The following is a 21,201-nucleotide window of genomic DNA, read 5'->3' as shown; positions in this document are numbered from 1 at the left end:
GCTCCGCAAGACTCACATGGCGGAAAAAAAACCTGTTCCTACACCAATGGTGTCTTCGCAGGTCCTTTCTCTGTCGTCTGGTGTTCCGTTGTCTGATGGGACTCAGTACCGTGCCACGGTTGGGAGCCTGTAGTATCTTCTTTTGACTCACCCTGACATTGCATTTGCAGTCAATCGTCTTTCTCAGTTTATGCACAAACCTACGACTGTGCATTGGGAGGCTGTTAAGCGGTTATTACATTACTTGGTTGGAACTCCGGATAAGGGCATTTTCTTCTCTGCTTCGACACATACTACTCTTCATGCGTATTCCGATGCTGACTGGGCTGGCTGTCGTGATGATTACTTGTCTACCGGTGGTTACTTGGTGTATATTGGTCGCCAGCCGGTGTTTTGGTCGTCCAAGAAACAGAGTGGTGTTGCTCGCTCTTCAACTGAGGCGGAGTATCGAGCTCTTACTGCGGCAGCTTCTGAGGTGAAATGGGTTGCTTCACTCATGTCTGAGCTTGGTATTCAATCCACTGCTACACCGGTTCTGTTCTGCGATAACATTGGTGCAACTTACCTCTCTGCAAATCCAGTATTTCACTCTCGCATGAAGCATTTAGCCCTTGACTATCATTTCGTTCGAGAGCAGGTTCAGGCCAAACAACTTCGTGTCGCTCACATCTGTTCAGAAGACCAGCTGGCGGATGCACTCACTAAACCTCTGCCTCGTCAGCGTTTCGACACTCTTTGTTACAAGATTGGTCTCTGCAAGCGTCGTCCATCTTGCGGGGGCATATTAGTATAGATATGATATGCTTCAATCTATGTAGTCCTTATCATATAAAGTTGTAGCCTTATCTTAAGATTGTGATAAGCACAACCTCTTGTATAAATATATTGGTCATGTGAATAATATAAACTATCTTTTCCTAATTCTCTACAGCTGGTTGAACATTAACATCGAGCCAAGCAGAGAAAGCTTCCCAAGTGTGAAAGGAGAAAGGCATGTAGCCTAGACGCCTTGTAACTTCAGACTATATCTCCCCACTTATTTCGCAACGAAGAAATAGATGCTCTCTTGTTTCCAGAAACAAACCACAGAGACAACAATTTGGCTCAATAGGAAGACCCCACCTCACCAATCTTGCTCGTGTTGGTAGTTGATCTTGTTGCGCTAACCACATCATAAAAGCATGCCTCGGGATTCCTCCTTTGAACAATACTTGAGCTGTCCACGGAGGAGGGTCTTGCCTCGGCCTTAGGATCTCCCAAGTCTTTGATGTGGAAAAGTTGCAGAGTTTCTCAGAACCACACATCCAGTAATACTCATCAGAAACACCGAAGGGGAGAGGAGTATCTAATGTTGTGAGGAAAGTATAAAGTTCTTCCGTTTGGGGCGACCTAGCTGTTCGGAGGTTCCCACCCGACGACGACAGAGCCTGCGCAAATTTCGCATGAATTGGGATACCGGTTTGAGCAGGACCTGAGGGACCAAAAAATTCACTTAAAGGACCAAACGAGGTCCAGGTATCATGCCAGAAGCTAATTTACTGACTACTGCCCAATCTTACCTTCAGGAAACTTCTCGCAATGTGCCTTAGATTTTAGAGAGCTTTCCAAGTCCAAGATGTCTGCTTTTTTGCGTCTATGGACCAGAAACTCACGTCCCGGATCTTAGTATTTTGCAATCAAATAGCCCATAATGAATCCGTTGCTGCAAACAAACGCCAGATCAGTTTCAGACATAGGGTTTTGTTCCACTGGCTTAGAGATCTGAGCCCTAGACCACCTTCTTCTTTAGGTAGACTTATCTTGGTCCATGCAACTTTTGCTGTTCCTTTTCTGTTTGCATCCCCACTCCAGAGGAATTTTTTACACAAGCTTTCAATCTTTTTAATGCACCCTTTAGGCAAGATGAAGGCAGGCATCCAAAAATTTATTGTCCCATATATCACTGACGAGATAAGTTGTAGTCTACCAGCGTACGACAGAGCTCTGACGGACCAGGAGGAAAAACGCTTAGAGAGCTTCTCAACCAGTGGTCTGTATTCTGCAATCTTGAGCTTACGGTGCATAAGTGGGAGGCCAAGATACCTGATGGGAAGTGATCCAATGTTGAAGCCAAGAGAACTCATTTGTACGGTTTCAATATGGCTCACACCCGCTAAAAAGAGATCGGTCTTATTCCTGTTCATTGATAGGCCTGAGACTTCAGAGAATTGTTGTAGCACCAAAACATTAACTAGTTTTTAAGCAAACGAACTCTTACTAGAATTTTGATGTTAGAGGATGATTTAATGATGAATTGTTCAAATGGCAACATACCACATGATAATCACAATGTCTAAATTAACTGTTTCAAATATCACAATGTGTTCCTGTTTAGATAGTAGTATATTATATCTTCATTTTTAATTGTCTTCAATAATTCATGTCTTATTTTTTTCTTTCCTTAAAATCTACTTTGCATTCATCTTCTTTGTCCATTTTTACAATGATACTATTTTGAGTTTACAAAATGAATATATAATGGGAATGAAAAGAAGAGTACAACTTGTTAGAGTTAATAGAATGACGACCCAGAGGTAACAACACCCTTTCTCCATTAGAAACAACATGTTAAATTTTGGAATGCCCCGAAACTCTTGCTCCATTAGGACCCGTCTTTTTTTCTAATTTTCTCTGAGATTTTATCATCCATATTTTGAATATTTTGATCTCAACCAATCATGGTTACTTGTAGCTTAATAAAGCAACACATTGTAATTTGTAAACTTTTAAAAAACAAAATTTCTTTTAAAATGCATTTGCACTTAAGTTAGTTACAATACAATGTGCACTTTCTATTAATTTAGGAAAATATTCTTTTTGTGGCAAAAAATAAAAAAGAAAATCAAAGTTACTTACTACGAAAAAATGTCAGAGAAAATGCTAATTAAGAAACAAAAAGAAAACGTCAGATTTGTGAGAAGAACACACAAAAAGAGTAAAGAAATTTCAGAAGTCAAGTGATTGTACTACACTTGGCAACAACGAAGTAGATGATTACATTTATGTATGATTTTAGGGCTTTTAATAACGGAGAATGTTAGGACTAGATTTTTTATATTAACAGCAAAAAGAATACAAATGACTTCGAGGTGTTCTTAGATCCTTACTTTCGTACTTCGAGGTGTTTTTATATTAATAGGGGTTTTATTTTTTTGTCTAAAGTACTCGATGATCTTTTCCAAGATCCTTACTTTCGTACTTATACTTTCAGTCTTCAATCTCTTCCCGAGACTCGTCGGTTCTTTCTCCGCGGATATCTCCTTCTGCTCCTCGTCAGTTCAGCTTCTTCCTATCCTAACCTTCTTTGGTTGCATTCATTGTGTGCTTCGTTCATTTGTTTGTAATCCTCTGTATATTAAAAGAGAAGCATTCTTGAAGAAAAACTGACGTGTCGTCCCAGAGAGCTTTGTGCCCAATTTATTAATTACCTTTAATATTTTATAATATTACATAGAACTGTTATTGCTATTCAATTTATTTATATACACAATATTTTGTTTTTATAAATTCTAAAATAAGTAAATATTATTCAAATATTAATAAATATTATCCCTTACGTGTTTTCGAAATTATTTTCAAAATCTATGTATTATAATATAATATAAAAATTATAACAGGAGATGTAAAAAATATTTGTTTAAATCATATTTTCAAAAATGTAAATAATATTATTTCTTATTTTTTAAAAAATTTTGACCAAAAATTGAAATTAATTTTGAATAATAGATACTGGAAAATCTTTAAAAAACAATTTGACGGCATCTTAAATTTATTTTAAACTATAAAATATTTAAACAGGCAAATCCTAATTTTCAGTTTTTCCTATAGAAAATTTCTGATATATAAGACAAACGTATATTAAAGATTCCTTAATTTCAAAATTAACATATTAAAAATATAAAATATGATATATATTTTAATATTATTTCTTAACGATTTTGAGAGACGGATTTTTATAGATAAAAAAATATTATACCCCTTATTGAGTATGGCTACCGGGACGGGTTTGACCCGCTTAAGAATTTAGGTTATTTGTTTCGAGAAGTTTTAATCTTTTTGATGGTTTTTATCCGTTTCATAATTTACAAGCTTTATACAATTATAATTAATCACTAATTCGGTAAACGTTAGATCTGGGTATGTCGTTTTGTGAATCTTAATTTTATGCTAAAACCTTAATTATTTCAAAAATCACAAACTGAATAAAACCAAAATAATATAAGTTTGAACTGTAAATGATTTAACGAATAATTATATCTATAAATGTATCTCTATGTGTACATAACATATTACAAATCTTATAGTAAACATATTTTTTAAAATCAATCACGCACGTACGTGCGGATCCGTACCTAGTTATAATTTAAATATGTAACTATCTTAAAACCACTTTGATATATTTAAACTAATTAATATTATATATCTGAATTTTAATATTTTAGTTATTGATTAATATTATAAATAATAAATTAATTCATCATTATCTAAATTTTTTTTTGCAAAATTCTGAATATCTAATTTAAAAAACAGTGTTTTTTTAATAATTTTGTAAAATGAATTAATTTAAGTATATTGTATTAATTTTTTAACTTTTAAATTAATTCTTGATTAAAGGCAAAATAGTCATTTTATGTAATACATAAGGTATTTTTCAAAGACATGGGTGTATTCATTGTAATTTGTATTATGAATGTTTATATCCTCCAATTTGGCTGGAAAAACAATTGTATTTGGATCTTCAAAAATCATCAATATAATTTTTTTCGATGAAAAAAAAAATGTATTTTTCAAAGACTTAAATAAATTAGTATAGATTTCAAATTTTCTACTAAGTTTAGGGTATGTATTCAAATTATTTCCATGAACTTTTAGTTAACTATCTGTTAAGTTACAGTTTTTAAACTTGTTGTATAGTCCATGTCTGGAATAAGTTTAGCAAATATATATACCATCGCATATATTGTTCTTATCGTCGGTTATGATATTAATGATTTCGGGAACGCATGCATACTGGATTGCAAAAAAACAACTGGGGAGAGAAATGGAGTGATAAAGGCTATGCCCTCATTTATCGACACACAAAGAAAGGACAAAACCTCAATGTTTACGAAGATTAAAATATTGTGGTCCTGGACAAAACCAAACATAAATCTTAATTATATTTTATGTTTTTAATTCGAGTAATGAGTAGTGTGAAAATATCAAACGACACCGCATTATATGAATAGAGAATATAAAGTATATGAAAGTCATAATATAATCCCACAAATTTGACCCAATGAAGAAACGGTTGATCCAAAATGTCCGATTAGCCCCTGCAAATGCCATAACTTCTCCGTTTCTTCTTCTTCACCTAAAAACGAAAGCTTTCTTGGTACATAAGCTTTCAGAATCCACCAACCCTATTCTTACAAATTTATTACATACCCTGACTGTGAAACTTGGGCTCGTGAGTGACACTTTCACTGTGAATCTCCTCATAAATAGTTATGTCAAGCTCAGAGAAGTCAACACTGCACGCAAGGTGTTTGGTGAAATGTGTCAACCAAACGTCGTTTCGTGGACTTCGGTTATCTCTGGGTTTAACGACATGGGTCAGCCTCAAACTGCACTGTCTATGTTTCAGAAGATGCATGAAGATAGATCTGTGCCTCCCAATGAGTACACGTTTGCTAGTGTCTTTAAAGCATGCTCGTCTTTGGCTGAATCAAGAATCGGGAAATGCATACACGCCCGTTTTGAGATTTCCCGGCTCAGAAGCAATACCGTGGTGAGTTCCTCTCTTGTTGACATGTATGGGAAATGCAACGATGTGGAAACGGCTAGAAGGGTTTTTGACTCCATGATTGGTTATGGTAGAAATGTTGTTTCTTGGACTTCTATGATCACTGCTTATGCGCAGAGCGGTCGTGGCCATGAAGCTATTGAGTTGTTTAGATCATTCAATGCTTCTACAACGTTAGATAGGCCGAATCAGTTCATGCTGGCTAGTGTTATTAGCGCTTGCTCTAGTTTAGGTAGGCTGAAATGGGGAGAAGTTGCTCACGGGTTAGTCACTCGAGGTGGTTATGAATCGAACAATGTGGTTGCTACCTCGCTTCTTGATATGTACGCGAAGTGCGGGTCTCTAAGCTGTGCTCAGAAAGTCTTCTTGAGCATTCGTTGTCATTCTGTTATAACGTACACGTCTATGATCATGGCAAAGGCAAAGCATGGACTTGGAGAAGCAGCGATCAAACTATTCGATGAAATGGTTGGAAAGAGAATAAAGCCTAACTATGTAACGTTACTCGGCGTGTTACACGCTTGTGGCCATTCGGGTCTTGTTAACGAAGGCTTAGAATTCTTGAATTCAATGGCTGAGAAGCATGGTGTGATCCCTGACCCGAGGCATTACACTTGTGTTGTTGATATGCTTGGAAGATGTGGCCGTGTTGACGAAGCTTATGACTTGGCGAAAACAATACAAGTTGGAGCAGAGCAAGGGGCGCTCTTGTGGGGAGCTCTTCTTTCAGCTGGTAGGTTACATGGAAGAGTAGAGATTGTTTGTGAAGCAAGCAAGCGGTTAATTCAGTCGGATCAGCAAGTGACAAGTGCGTATATCGCATTATCCAATGCTTATGCTGTGGCTGGAGGATGGGAAGATTCAGAGTCTCTTCGACTAGAGATGAAGCGTAGTGGAAACGTGAAAGAACGAGCTTGTAGCTGGATTGAGAGTAAGGGGTCAGTTTATGTCTTTCATGCTGGGGATTTGTCTTGTGATGAAAGCGGTGAGATTGAGAGGTTTTTGAAAGATCTGGAGAAGCGAATGAAGGAAAGAGGACACAGGGGAAGTAGTATGATCACAAGTTCATCGGTTTTTGTTGATGTTGACGAGGAAGCTAAAGAGGCAATGGTGAATTTGCATTGTGAGAGATTGGCTTTAGCCTACGGATTGATTTATTTGCCTGCGGGATCAACTGTTCGGATTATGAACAATTTGAGGATGTGTAGAGATTGCCATGAGGCTTTCAAGCTGATCAGTGAGATTGTGCAGAGAGAAATTGTTGTTAGGGATGTAAACAGGTTTCATTGTTTCAAGAATGGATCTTGCACTTGTCGTGATTTTTGGTGACTTTTTATCATTCATAGTAAAAAGTAAAAACATTGATGTACATATAGAAGCAGTTCAAAGGAGATCATTTATAAATTAAACCTACCTTTAAGTAAATTATTCAAAGAAAAATGGAACCGAATACGATTTAAATTAAAGGAATTGTGGTAGTTGTGGACAAAGTGATAAAAAGATTCCTGATCCATGATCGATTGATTTGTTTGCCGAGTTCTTTTTTGTTTTTTTAGAGCAAAAATATGTTGAGTTTTCTTAAAAGTAAGTTCATAGATATTTTGTATAAAATATTTAATTGGCGATGACTTTTGATATACAAAAAAAATATCATTTACTTATATGATATTTATTTAATTGTGGGTTTTTCATTTGTATAAGTAAATTTGGTGATTAATTGTGACAATTTCATTTTCATAAATTATGAAAATAAAAGATACCATGGTACATAAAGGAGATTTTAGATACAGGAAAGCATTAAAAAAATTCTATCTTTTTCATTAACGCTAAATCAAAATGCACATAAAAATATAGAATCATGTAATGTGTCAATGTGATATTCATGTGTATATATATATATATATTAGTTATGTGTGCCAATTATGTTCAGCTATATACATTTGAAACCATAGTTTCTTTCTCAAATAAAAATGTCTTGAATTTGAGTCTAGTATATACTAAGTCTATTCTCATTGTTGGTTTTCTCCAACTCCAAACAACCATTTTTATGTTTTTCAAAAGTTTAAGTCTCAATGTTTTCCAGAGTTCAAAAAGCATTTGGGTATTTTATTAAAAAAGGTTAAATATACATTGTCCTTGTTCATTCATAATTTTTTGTTTTTGTTTTATTTTTCAATTTTTTTAATAGACCTTTCAAACAACATGGAAATTGGAGGAGTAAAGGATAAAAGATGATAAAGAAAATAGGAATGAAGCTTTGTAATATTTTTTCCTAATTAACACTGTATATATTTATTTCAGTATTTGAAAATAATTTGGATAAATGATGTTTATTTTTATTTTGTAATGAGGGGAAAGGTAAAGAGAAAAGGAAATGCATAGAAATAAAAGGTAATTTATGAGTCGTGTAATTATGTGAATATTGTTAATATAAGTTTACCACATGTCCTATGTTAATGTTATGAGGAGGATGAAAAAAAAAGGAAAGCTGATAAATGTGCGAGACGATGGAGCAGTAAGACATGTTCAATATCGTAAGTACAATCAGTGTGCTTTATAAAGTGTTATATTTTTATATGTTATTTGCTGGTTTATTTTAAAAATAAATTAGGTTTATTATAGATTTTAGGATCACATTCGTTGGGCTTGGAGAGGCTACGCATGCATCGTTAAACCATCACCAACGGTGCAAATGAACAAATGAACAAATAATCATAATTATTTAATAAAACTAAACTCATAACCAAATTTATTATAACAACCATGCATACTGGAATTAAACGTAACATATCATCTAGACAACTATTGCCCCTTCCCTATGCAGCAGCGACCTTTGACGCAAATAACTCTTAGAGATATATGCTATTTGTTTTATGTATGACAAAAATTTTAATTGTTAAAATTAACACCTGTCGCGATCATATGAATTACTAATTTTGAAAATCAAAATTTATATAATAACATAATATTGAATACGCTATCAAATCATTTACCGATTAAAAAACTTAATAAAATACTTTAATTTCTTATTTTGATTATCTTATTTTTCTTATATTATGTTAATCACTAATTTTAACACATTAAACCTTTTTGTACTTTAATCATTTATCTGTATAAATTTATTTTTACTATATGATTATAATAAATAATAATTGTAATTAAATTTTAAATATTTTCCTTATTAATTGCACATATTTTCCTATTGAAATTTGTAATTTAACAGAGAATTTTCATATAAGAATTAGTGATATAATAGATTACTTTTGGTTTTATATACTTTTCAAAAATATTAATTAGAATCCTGTTATTTTTCAGATTTTTTAAGTTTCCTATAATTATTGAATAAAATTTCTTTTCACACATGTCAAAATATTATCGACATACTTGAAAACTAAAGTTTATATAATAAGATATTTTAATCATATAACAATATTTTTTTTATTAAAATTAGACCACTACTAAAGAGACACATGTACAGACATTTAAAGAATCGGTTCTCAAATAAGTATTTTGAGAACAGTCCTACATTCCCTCTCTTACTTTTTAAAATATATATATATATATATATATATGGATATATATATTTAATGAAAAATTTGTTGAGCAAATCCGACTTTTAATGAAAATTTTGTTGAGCAACTCCGGATTTGCTCTTAGTAACGTCCTGGAGCAAAGAGACGAATGTATGTTGTAAATTCATTATGTTAAATAGGACTATAGGAGTATATATATTGTTTTTATAAACAGAATATTATTATTATTGGATTGATTTGTTGGGCAATCGCATTTATACGAGCGATCGAAACACTATTCAACATTGGAAAAGACTCGAACGAAAATGTTCCTTGACAAGCACCAAATCACCACCTTGTGAAAGTGGCATTGAACTTTCATCCAACTTTCTGTTACCTCAGGGATCAAATAGGAGCTAATCTTATACTTTCATAGTTTGAATGTTTTTGTTTGTGGCCTGTATTATCAATCATCATGTAAGCCTATCATTTTATCAGGATTGTAAATTTTATGCAACTTGTCTTTTCAGATTTCACTCAGCAACCCAAAAGAAGCGTTTAAATCTTTATAAAGACCAATTACATTAAGACGAGTGTAGATACATTCACTAGAAAATAAGGGCACATTAAGCTGCTTGGCAAGTAAACTGTTCAAAGATGACAAAGCGTCTTGTAGCACACCGGAGTTGGAGTCGTTATCACAATAATGAGAGACACAACTGACAAGTCATGGCCGTAATTATACAACTCAAGAAGCAAAATCAAAATAAAATCATATGAAAAGTAGGTAAACCTGCTCAACCCCATTGTTCTTGAGTTGGCCTTAGCCTGAAGTCATGGACAATGATGTCATCCATAAACTTCCTCACCTTTGCTTGGTAAAGTTTTGGCTCAGGATTCGGTGATGAAACATCTTGTGCCCAGAATGTTATGCAAAAAAAGAATCCTTGAACTCCCAGTATATTTGCACTCACATACTTGACCAACTCGAGATTTGTTCCCTGCCAAAACAAAATAGGATTAAAGAAGAAACGAACGATTTAGAGAGAAAGCTGATTCGATGGAGTTCTAACATATTCTTCGTTTTCTTCGTCGATGGCCGTCTTAATACACAGATCGAGCAACTCCTGATTGGTACGTTTACGTGAGAGATCTGATGCCCATTCGAATTTGACGGCTGGGAAGTTGTAGTCCAAATTATCCCAATCAATATCGTAACCCTAAATTAAAAAAAAAAGCATCGAATTGAAACGGTTCATCCAAACACAAAAAAAAAAGATAAAAATATCGAATCAGAAAAACATAGATCGGGATACCTCGCTCTTTTCAAATTGCTCCCAATACAGATCTCGCTGTCTGATGAATTCAGGATCGTTCCATTCTCCTTGGAGGAGAATTCGTATTTCTGTTTTGACCTCTGCATCCGCCTTCGCCTCCGTATCTATCTTCGGCTTCTTCAGCGGCGGAGAAACCAACTCCGTCGTCGCATCTCCAGCCTCGTTCGGAACCCTAGACATATATCTTTTTTATTTTTTTTACTTGCTCTGTACGTATTGACTGAGGAGATACAAAATTAAAATGAATATATGTGACTCTTAAATACCCATAAATCAATTTTACCCGTTTTTCTTTTTGGTTCAACCATCAGGTCAAGTTAAATAAATAGAGGGGTTATTGGTTTTATGATTTTAATGAATTTGGAAATCCAAACAAAAATCATGTGTTATTCAATTATTGATTTTAAAATACTTATCAAAATTATGTTTTATTGGTTATATGATTTAAAAATACTTGTTAAAATACAATGTTACTCATTTAGTGATTTGTTTCTGGATTTCAAAATCCATATTATGTTTTAAATAGTTTTGAATGGATTTGAAAATGTAAAATAGAAGGATTCAAATCCAAGGATGAAACATGTTATTTCAAAATTCATATGTTTTGATTTCTATTATTTACAATTCTATATAGATTTAGAAATCACATCTCCGATAACAGCCCTTTATACAATTCATTGATTTCACCATGGGGAAATAAGTGAGTTAAGTACTTCCAGCCTAAAAAACAGAGTGAGTTTACTAATACTGTATATATATATATTTCGGTAAAATGTAAAATTTAATACCAGTTTTAGATTTTCTATAGAAAACTTCGATACAACAGAGTGAAGGCCTAGAATTAAAATGTTACTTTGGTTTGATTTAAAATATGCATGTTACACGCTTGCAGCCATTGTCTGGTTACACAAGGCCTATAATTCTTGAAATCAAAGCATGGTGTGATTTCTGATCTTGGCCTCCTAGGCATTAACTTGTGTTGTTGAAATCCTTGGAAGATCTGGCCGTGCTGATTATGTTTATCACTTGGCAAAAACAATACAAGTATGAGCAGAGCTAGGTAGGTTACATGGAAGAGTAGAGATTGTTGGTGAAGCGAGCAAGCGGTTGGTTAAATCAGTCGGATCAGCAAGTGACAAATGCGTGTATCGCATTATCCAATGCTTATACGTCAATTTTTTGGTCCGACATATTCCGAATCATTCATAGTGAAAACATTGTTGTAGAAGCGGTTCAAAGGAGATCACTTATAATGAAATTAGCTTAATTGGTCAAATGAAATGAAACAAATACGATTTAACAAAGGAATTGAGTTAATTATGGTTTAGATACAACTTAACTATATAACCAAAAAAAACAAATTACTTGGGAAAAGACTTGACTGTGGTTAACAACTATTTACAATGCAAAAAGCTTTATGCAGCAATACAAGTTAGCCATTGTGACTTGGCATGAACTAAGCCAGAAGAGAACAAAAAAAACAACATGGCCAAAACTGAAGCTAAGCCTGTTTACACAGAAGGTCAGAAGAAGTGTTTCTACAGTCTACCGAACTGGGGCGTTTACGAATGGCGAAGTAAGGGCATCCACCCATCCCCAAAAGGAATATCAAAACAGAAGAGCATCTTGTATGGGTCCATATGAAACCGAATACAGATACAAACAGAAATCGCAGAAGTAGCTTGAGGTTGCTACTTAGTACTTTGTTGGGTTCAAGACGAACAGAGTAACAACTAACATGGTGAACTTCGCAACAACTAACATGGTGAAATTCGCAACAACTAACATGTTGGTATGAAACTTAAGCGTGGTGCACCAAAAAACCAAAATGAGCTAAATTTTGAAAGTTTCCGTTGTTAAATTTAGAAACCAAAGAAGTTGTGTAACATAATAATCTATTATAAGTGTTCAAAAAGAACCACTATCCTGATCATTTGCTTGGTGAAAGCTACTCAGCAGAATAAGATGACAAAATAGAGGAATACATACCTGACAGAAGCTGATAAGCACATGATCTTGTTATATCACCGCAAAAAAATGTATGTTTCAATTCCAATTATACTTTGAACAGAACTGAAACATGATTAGAGGGAAATAGAGCAGTGTCTTGTCAGTTGTCACAACTCTTATTACTACCCAATCTTTGAAATGACTATATCTAAGAATCCTGCTACTCTTCTATAAATATTCTTTAGTTAGTCTTGGATACCCGGACACCAAAAAGAAGAAAGACATGAAACAGGACCCTGAGAATTATTGCAAAGTGCAAACGTAGACCTTATATATCCATCCTTATCTAGTGTCCTCCTTCCAAGTCTTCCTTTCCTAATCTATTGAAGGGTAATCATCCTTGAACACTATCCTAATTATAAGACTTTTCTATGGAAGTTCATGAAAACCAGAGGTAATCTAGATCCATTCTTATGGCTTACTCTTCTTGCTTAAACACTATTCTATTCTTTATAGGACCAGAGCCTATGTACAAAATAGATTCAACACTTTGGGCCACCGAATCTTGATGAATTTAGAGCATCCAGTGCAACCTCAATCATCTTTATAAGCGCTTCCACATCATGGAAACTGAAATCGACAACTTTCTTGATAGCAGCGATACAATCTCCATGCTTTGTTTCTTCTAAAGTGACAGTGACTGCTTTAAAAGCATTTTGAGTTTTTGCTGAGGCTTCCATTGCCAGATTCATGCTCTCTGTCTGCATTAGATAATTATAAGATATCAGCTTTGTTTGTCACAGGAAGATAGATGAGAAAGACATGCGCAGCTCAGGCAACAGAAGAATCTTAGTTGTCCCGAATCGACACAACTCCATGTTTCAATTAAGCAAACATATATTTATACCGGGATGTAATGAAATGAGACTGATATGTTCCAACTGCGCACACGTCAGTCCGTCTCTTTCAGTGATTCATATATGGAACTCTATAAATTTGTTCAATTGAAGTACTGTAAATGCTTGCATCACGTGTTGCATCAAAGATGTATAGGGAATGCATATATAAAGAAATTGATCTCTGACTATTCTATATCTCTTAACCAACTTAAAGGCCTGGAAAGTTAATGTTTCAAAACTCAAACAGCAGAGGTAAGAGACAACCCAGCTTGCTTTTTGAAATGTATCATGCCAATAATTGATGAACGTGGGATAACTTACAAAGTCCAATAACGGAAGAAAATTTAGCTGGCTTTTAGCAACGGTGAGAAGGTTTCCAGCAACATGGGAGAGACCTCTTTTAGTTTTAGCAGACTTATCAATCACCCTTTGATGATTAAAACTATCAACATCAGATGCAGATGACGACGGTGATTCACCTGTAGAAACGATTTTATGAACTTCCAGATATTAAAGCCATAAAAAATTTGTAAACTATGAAAGGTGGACATACTAAGCCAAATAGTATGAATACGTTCAGTACTGCTGAGATAAATATCTTTACTACGTGACCGAAACAGAAAAAACCACCTAGGACTATTTTAGACAATGAAAACCATTATTCTTCTGACTTGACAACATTGAAAAAATATCTCCAGAAAAAGTTCACTCACTGATATGATCATAGATGCAAAATCCAATATTACCTTGAGGAGTCATCTGTACCATCTTTTGCAATTCATTCCATTCTCCACTAAGACCTAAACTTCTGCCGTACACTAGCCTCATGCAAGCCACTTCTGAGCATTTATAGGCCAAAACAGCTGCAGCCATTTCTTGGCTAGTTTCATATTGATGGGCACAGCTTCTGTGACAAACAAGCAGAGTGTTCAATGACCAAAAAATCATAATAGAATCAACAGCATTCTGTTTCTTAATACACTGATTCCTGAGAAGTTTCCACAGTTATAAGGAAACAGAAAAAAAAATGAGCAAGCAAAATCATTCACTTACTCTGAAAATTTTGCAGCAGTATGGTAAGCTTCAACATGGCTCATCGTTACCCCTTCCACATTATCAGTACTGCACATTTCCAAAAGTGAAGCTCCAAAGAGAAACCTCAGCGCCGCTTTAAATTTGGTCTCCTTGTATTCATAATCAAATCCAGAGCTCTGAATTCATAGAGATAGAAAGAAAACCAAATTAAAAGCCAACACAAAACTAACAGAAGAAAGACAGCACTATGATTCATACTACCGTTCCATCATTTGTTTCATTTTTATAATTATAGCAGATGAAATTTGAAGCTTCATACTACATTAGACGTAGCATAAAAAACTGACCTCCAAACAGTGAGCAAGCTTTTTCAGCTTTTCAGCCTCTTGAAGTATATCATTCGCAGCATGGCAGGATCTATCTATAGTCTCATGAGCAATGTCACCGATTTTGTTTATCCCAGCTCTATTTTTAAGGACCGATTTCATACTTGTGCACGGTAAATCACCAAACTTTGGGTTCTGTTTACATACTTCTGGTTTTGGCTGTTTCCTGTTTGTAGGATGAGTTGTCGACAAAAATTCACAATTAGCTTCTTGGGATAGGGGTCTTCTATCATGAAAAAATCTACTCCCAGCATCGCCATATTTCATGTTTTGTTTTTTCCGAGGTAAGCTCTCTGCAGCTGATGCACGATTCGTCGGGCATGAAGACCTTGCTGGGGAAGAAGAAACTGATCCCACAGGAGATGCTTTTACTTCTTCCACATACATTCTTCCACTTTTATGTGATCCTACAACCTTCGAAGAGCTGGATGTTTCTACCCCAGAAATCTGCCCACTTCCACCAGAGAAATATTTACATGAGGCATCAGCATTCCGGTGTTCTTGAGAGCCATCAGCCTGAAACAATTCATTTCTTTGGCATGCTTTAGATTCCTGGACTGAAATCTTATTTATTGTCGCCTTGACCATTGATGGCTCTTTTTCATCACTATCTGCAACCTGCTTGGAACCCACCAACCTTACTTTCCTCACTGGATTGATTCTGCCATGAGCTTTTGTACACAAGGAACCACTAGCAGTTGGTAGTTGACGTTTGTGATCAGGTTTGCTTTTAGATGCGAGTAATCTTTTCTTTGTGTCTCGCTCTACATCCAAAGTGTGAAAATCATTGTCAGGACGCTTTGTTTTTCTCTCTGCTGGAGTCCATTCCGGATCTTGATTCCAATGTATTTCTTCTACTTTCATATCTCTGGCGAGTTTGTTTCCAACACCAGTCGTGATATGCTTGGAACCATCACTTTCTTGTTTGTCACCCTCCGTTTTCTTCTTAGTCTTTATCTGACAATCAGTACCTACAATAAGAACAAGTTATTTTGAAGAAAAAAGAGAAGCCCAAGTGAAGTGAAAATGTACTCTTAGCTGTTAGCAAAACCGACCTGCTGATCGCCACTTTGCTTTCTGGTCAACCTTATCCTGAACAAAATCGTGCGACACACCAAAGTCAGTGGATATCTGAGTAGCATTAGGCGTTTCTCCTGACAGCTTCAAGTTTTTTATTTTAAGAACATATGCGCTACTTTTCATAGGCGTTGCAGCATCAACCAAGATATTGCTTGGAAGTCCTTGAGAAAAGTCTTTCATGTTAGACTTCTTTTCAACTGGATTTGGCAATGAACCAGAAGTTAATGGTTGGTAGCTTTTATCAGCATTACTAGCACCAGAGAGGAGTTTGACACCAGTTTCAGGACCATGAGCCTCACCAGCATGAAAGTGTCTGATAACCTTTGTTGTCTCTTCCTCGCTGACACCACAGTGGTTCATTCCAGGCCTACAAGAGAAGTTTAGGAAGGATGGTAAGAAGATGTGATAATATGAGAACCTGAAGGTTCTGCACAAGGTTGAATGACCAAATCCAGAAAGTAAATAGAAGCGTTGTCAAAACAATTTTACATCTTTACTGCTTGACCCAGCTGTTTTAAGGAACAAGACCTAACACGATTAAAAAAACTTCAACTATAAACAACTATGAAACTTATTTCAATCTAACCATGATAGCGACTAAAAAGGATTAGTGCTTGAATCAAGAAAAGAGCACAGGATACAAACCTTGAATAGGAGATACATTAAAAAGCGAGGTTAAATGGAATAACTAGATACTTACAGCCACGTTTGCATGCTACACAGCCACTTATCAGGCAGCTTCTCAGTATTCAGGCCAAGGGGAAGTAGTCGCCATGTCTTACAACTATCACATTGCGCCCAATTGTCAAGTTGAAGACTGGTGGAAGCAGGTGCAACCGCGAAATCAAACCCAACGTCCATACTATTGTGACCTATATATGCAGCATCTTTGAAAGGCATCTTTGATATAAATTTATCACCAGAACTATTTTTAGTATTTTTCTGTCGCAACTTTGTAAAACATGTCTTTTTCTCCTTCACAGCATGCATCCCAACAACCTTTATTTTGTTTGATCTAGCAAATGCAAGTTTGGGATCACTTTCACCATCTTTTTTAATATCTTCCTGCAAGTTACTTTTTGTTGTAGGCCCATCAATATTAGAACTTGCCGCACCTAAACCAGAAGTTGACTTCTCCCTGGCCAGCTGACCAGTGGAAAAAACTTTTTGCTTTTTCATCTCACCAGTTGATGAAGTCTCATTCCCAGTGGTAGCAGTAACGCAGTCAGCTTTCCTTCTCCTTCCACTTGGAGTTTCCTCACAAAGTAAAACATCCGAAAACTTGTTCTTTGTCTGAATAGAAGGTTCCTTTCCTGTCTTAAGCACAGGTTGGTTGTCTGATAAAGTATATTGCTTCTCCTTCTCTTTCACAAGAAGCAGACTATCAGGAAGGGGCGACATCAGTAGATCCTCTGGGAAAGGAATGGCAGTCATTTCCTGTTTCATGAAGTTAAAAGTAAGTTGGTATCAATCCCGAACCATTTAATCCACACAAAAAACCCGACAGAATGTGATATATGATCTACCTGTAGAATGCGGGAAGGAGATTCACTTGTCTTCTCCATAGATGTATGTGGTAGCAGTCTGCTACTATCATCATGGCTGTTTCGGGGTGGTGAATTTGGAGGACCATTGAGACGAAGATCCTTGGAAAGTATAACCTTTTGGGACAAGATTTCAGAGCCCATTTTGATCCGAATCCTAACTGGCTTATGATCAGGCAAATCATTGCCCAGTATTCCTGAATTTCCTTTCTTCCCAGGAGCTTGGGCCATAAGAGATCCTGAAGTTTGATAGTTCTGAGGGTCCTGATTACTTACTAGTTTACAAGATGTAGGAGGCAGTGACGTTAACTTCTGAACCACATTCTGAGCAAACAATAATTAATTAGTACTCATGATTAAACTAATACCAAGAAAGCAATCACTGAAAGGTTTAGATTCCTTGAAACCTTAAAAGAATCCATAATGAAGAATACTGAAACAACAAAGTATTTTCAATATTTTTATCTTCAAAACGAAGTGAGAATTGTTGTTCTCATACCTTTCCGTGAAAATTATCAGAAAATCTTTGGACGGCATGATTCTCTGGGGAACTCCTTTGACATGATGGTTCAGCAAGCGAACGTTTGTAAGTGGGCAAAAATGATCCATAGTCACAGATATTTGGACCTGACCAACCACATCATTCTTTCAATGACATTTCATCCCAATATACTTTCGCACTTAAACCATAGTTAATATTACTTACCAAACAGGTTAAGGGCTCCAACTTCAAAATCTTTTTGGAAGTGGCCAAGTACATTCTGTAGCTTCTTGTCCTTCAATACACCACCCATAGAAGAAGACTTTAGCAGAAAAAATATACAAAAACAGAGAAGAAATGCATATCCACACTTATAAAAAAATACTATGTTCCCCATACTTAATGCATACAAGCGAGAACATAGTTCTTCAAGCTGGAACTCAAAACTCTAGAACAAGCAAGATGCATAGCATTTGCGATATCTCACAAAAGCTATATCTAACTGAACTAAGATGCAGTAAACTTAATCAGCATTGGCCTTATAAACAAAACATCATTTACCAAAAGACCTTCAACTTTTCAAGTAAACAAAAACACCCAACATTGTAATTAAGCTTTTCAATTCTATACACATAACACCACACAAAGAAGCAAACGTAACTGAAAAAAAAAAAAAAAATCACAAAAAAGATGCTCACAATGTAGGAGAGATCAACGTCAAGATCAACAACGGCTTCATCAGAAGAACAATTCATCTCTCCTTCTTCAAGTTCATAATCCTCTCCCATCTTCTAACACTACAAAACCCCCACACACCCAACACACACTAACTCAGCCGCCACCAAAACCGTCCCGAAAATCCAACATTGCCCAGAAATTTCAAACCAAAGAACGCGAGAACACACACACAAATCAGTCAGAGTATCCCGCAAAATCCCTCAATTTTGTTCAATCACCAAAAACCCAAACGGACCAAGTTTGGTTGTTTCAAAACGCGAAATTAGTCACTTAATCCAGTTTGTTAAAATAAAAACTCGAAACAACGATCAAACTCGTTCGATCAAAGAGCGTGAAGTTGGAAAGGATGATTCGATCACTGAGACGAGGTCGTGATCGAGTCAAAAGGCAACCAAGTGCGGCTACGAGGTTTACGGAATGTTCGGCGGCAAGTAGCTTTGCGCGTCTCCGAGTTAGAAAGAGTGTTTATTTTTTTGGAGGGTTATTATTTGGTTTAATCATTAATTAATTATTAATTAAAAAACTTTGATTTTGTAAATTTTCAATGATTTCGTCTCTTTTCATTTAAAGCTTGAGAAATATTTTTACACTTTGCCCCTTCTTTTTCTGAGCATTTATCGGATTTTGCTTAGCATTCAGAATTGAAATCGGACCCCCCTATTTAGAAAGAATTTGGATCAGAGTTCTTATTTAGTGGTTCGTAATTGGATTCAAATGTGACATTTGAAATGTCTATGGTTGAATGTTTCTGTTAGTAGGATTTGGACCCATATAATCATTAGTTTCGAAGTAACGGTTTAAAGTTACGTCTGTAAATTCATTAGATGAATAAGCTAAAACATAGTATAAAAAGAAACGAAACGGTTATAATGAGTATTATAACAAATCTTATTTGTGAGAAGGAATGCACTGTCAAAATACTGACTTGAGAGTTCAAAAAAAAAAAAAAGTATAACATCAAACTGCAACTAATCTTTTTTAAATTGTGAATGTATATAATTTTTTTAAATATGATGATTTAATTTATGAACCTCATTAACACATTTAATGAAATTATTTTGGGGATTTATAATCGGATGCATCAATAATATTTTTTAAAAATATATGACTATAATTGTGATTTGTAAAACTAGACGAATCATGCAGTATTGTCACTTACTGCTTCGGCTATAAAATATATTTTTGTATCGTAAAACTTATCAACTCTGAATTTTCTATTTTACTTTTTTTGATAAAAAAATCAAATCTAGATTTAATTAGTTCAAATTTTAAAATGTATTAAAATTAACTCTAAATTTTGATAACATATTAAAATTTGAAGTAATACAAAATTCAGAAGGTAAATAGTAGGTGAAGCTCGTCTTATATAATAAAGTAGAGAGTCTTTCAAAAACTTTCAACTAGAGACGGACAAATGTCGCTTGAAAGCTTGACACTTTTCCAAAGTTAATTAAAACCTTATAGTAATAAACTAATACACTTGTCTAAATATACTAATATGTAATTTAACTAAATAAATAAATATTAAAATAAGAGGTTCCAATAATTCAAACAAGGCATAGCACATGAAACTTGAGAATTTATATTAAAATTAGTTTGTAGATATTTCATATTTTTATATTTAAAGAGGTTCTAATGATTCAAATAAGGCATAACACATGAAACTTGAGAATTTGTATTAAATTTTCTACATAAAATATCTTTAATAAACTAACAAAATGCTAACATGACATTAAAAAATAAGATGGTATGACATGTGAGAGTCTATTTTATTTGTTATAAAAACGCATATGTACTAGTATTTTACTTATGCTTTGTTAGTTTACTTACTTATTTTTAAAAATATATGTAAGATATTACATAAATGCATATCAAACAATATTTATTTATCTTTCATATATTGTTGGTAATGCTTGCTTAGCTATCCTTATCAGCCTCTCACAATATATTTTGTTACTTTCCCATATCATTAATAGAATGAAAATCATGGAATACATAAACTTTGGAAAACTAAAGAGTTAAATCTTGCATTTTTTTTGTTTATACTTTAAGATTTGCTCCCAAATTTCACTACCCCAACAATCATTACGTCTCTCGCGATAGGCAAGGCTGCATGTGACAAGTTTAGCTAGAAGCATAAAATTCAACGATTGGTTAATTTCTAGAGAATTTTGTCAAAAATTCCCTTTTTAAACATTTTCATTTTTTATCTTCTTTTACACAGTTCCAATATGTTAAATTAATTTTCAGAAATTATTTTTTTAGGATTGGGTTCTCTATATTACATTTAGAAAATAGTTTTGATGTTTAGTTGTGGAGTTTAGGGTTTAAAATTTAGTGATGTTATTCTCGAAAATGTGTATTTTTGAAAATAGCCAACATGAAAGGGTATTTTTAAAAAGTGACATAAGAAAA

At 34.6% G+C, this 21,201-nt stretch overlaps 3 protein-coding genes and 1 pseudogene across 6 annotated transcripts; 1 reads left to right on the top strand and 3 right to left on the bottom strand.

Moving 5' to 3' along the window:
* Positions 1-1,022: 1,022 nt before the first annotated feature.
* On the bottom strand, positions 1,023-2,123 carry LOC147936053 (uncharacterized). Its single transcript, XM_087468569.1, has 3 exons — positions 1,715-2,123; positions 1,560-1,661; positions 1,023-1,471 (listed from the first exon to the last, which is right to left on the bottom strand). Exons 1-3 carry the CDS (start codon positions 2,121-2,123, stop codon positions 1,023-1,025), a joined length of 960 nt encoding a protein of 319 aa, XP_087324695.1.
* A 3,194-nt stretch (positions 2,124-5,317) lies between these two features.
* Positions 5,318-7,249, top strand: LOC104718821 (pentatricopeptide repeat-containing protein At4g15720 pseudogene; annotated as a pseudogene). The gene has a single exon (XR_015568225.1). The product of XR_015568225.1 is annotated as a pentatricopeptide repeat-containing protein At4g15720 pseudogene (transcript).
* A 2,638-nt stretch (positions 7,250-9,887) lies between these two features.
* On the bottom strand, positions 9,888-10,910 carry LOC104718820 (uncharacterized). The gene is made up of 3 exons (XM_010436625.3): positions 10,653-10,910; positions 10,410-10,556; positions 9,888-10,337 (listed from the first exon to the last, which is right to left on the bottom strand). The coding sequence occupies exons 1-3, from the start codon at positions 10,851-10,853 to the stop codon at positions 10,134-10,136; spliced, it is 552 nt and encodes a 183-aa protein (XP_010434927.1). The 5' UTR covers positions 10,854-10,910; the 3' UTR covers positions 9,888-10,133.
* Positions 10,911-12,673: 1,763 nt separating this feature from the next.
* LOC104718819 (cysteine-tryptophan domain-containing zinc finger protein 3-like) lies at positions 12,674-19,321 on the bottom strand. 3 transcript variants are annotated; one of them, XM_087467942.1, is made up of 12 exons: positions 18,747-19,285; positions 18,274-18,343; positions 18,067-18,194; positions 17,550-17,891; positions 16,724-17,460; positions 16,323-16,390; positions 15,999-16,220; positions 14,905-15,914; positions 14,576-14,733; positions 14,269-14,429; positions 13,844-14,001; positions 12,674-13,384 (listed from the first exon to the last, which is right to left on the bottom strand). In XM_087467942.1, the coding sequence occupies exons 1-12, from the start codon at positions 18,834-18,836 to the stop codon at positions 13,166-13,168; spliced, it is 3,363 nt and encodes a 1,120-aa protein (XP_087324068.1). In that variant the 5' UTR covers positions 18,837-19,285; the 3' UTR covers positions 12,674-13,165. The 3 variants fall into 3 exon arrangements, with proteins under 3 accessions (XP_087324068.1, XP_010434925.2, XP_019086122.2); XM_010436623.3 differs by having other exon boundaries at positions 15,999-16,390; positions 18,747-19,321; XM_019230577.2 differs by having other exon boundaries at positions 15,999-16,390; positions 18,270-18,343; positions 18,747-19,240.
* Positions 19,322-21,201: the final 1,880 nt, after the last annotated feature.

This window comes from Camelina sativa, chromosome 10 (assembly GCF_030686135.1).
Source record: "Camelina sativa cultivar CO46 ecotype springtype chromosome 10, ASM3068613v1".
In the NCBI taxonomy this organism is placed as follows: Eukaryota; Viridiplantae; Streptophyta; class Magnoliopsida; order Brassicales; family Brassicaceae; genus Camelina; species Camelina sativa.
Note: the sequence above shows the minus strand (reverse complement) of the source record. Positions and strands in the feature narration are given on the sequence as shown.

What these genes read in the sequence shown, in the direction of transcription:
- LOC147936053 (XM_087468569.1), bottom strand. Translation starts at nt 2,123, where the DNA reads ATGAGTTCTCTTGGCTTCAACATTGGATCACTTCCCATCAGGTATCTT. An exon ending in ATGTCTGAAACTGATCTGGC is followed by an intron (nt 1,662 to 1,714) that starts GTTTGTTTGCAG and finishes CAAAATACTAAG; the next exon opens with ATCCGGGACGTGAGTTTCTG. An exon ending in TTGCGAGAAGTTTCCTGAAG is followed by an intron (nt 1,472 to 1,559) that starts GTAAGATTGGGC and finishes TTGGTCCCTCAG; the next exon opens with GTCCTGCTCAAACCGGTATC.
- LOC104718820 (XM_010436625.3), bottom strand. Translation starts at nt 10,853, where the DNA reads ATGTCTAGGGTTCCGAACGAGGCTGGAGATGCGACGACGGAGTTGGTT. An exon ending in AGCAATTTGAAAAGAGCGAG is followed by an intron (nt 10,557 to 10,652) that starts GTATCCCGATCT and finishes TTTTTAATTTAG; the next exon opens with GGTTACGATATTGATTGGGA. An exon ending in ACGAAGAAAACGAAGAATAT is followed by an intron (nt 10,338 to 10,409) that starts GTTAGAACTCCA and finishes TTGTTTTGGCAG; the next exon opens with GGAACAAATCTCGAGTTGGT.
- LOC104718819 (XM_010436623.3), bottom strand. Translation starts at nt 18,836, where the DNA reads ATGGGAGAGGATTATGAACTTGAAGAAGGAGAGATGAATTGTTCTTCT. An exon ending in CTGATAATTTTCACGGAAAG is followed by an intron (nt 17,892 to 18,066) that starts GTATGAGAACAA and finishes TTGTTTGCTCAG; the next exon opens with AATGTGGTTCAGAAGTTAAC. An exon ending in TTCTTCCGTTATTGGACTTT is followed by an intron (nt 13,385 to 13,843) that starts GTAAGTTATCCC and finishes TATCTAATGCAG; the next exon opens with ACAGAGAGCATGAATCTGGC.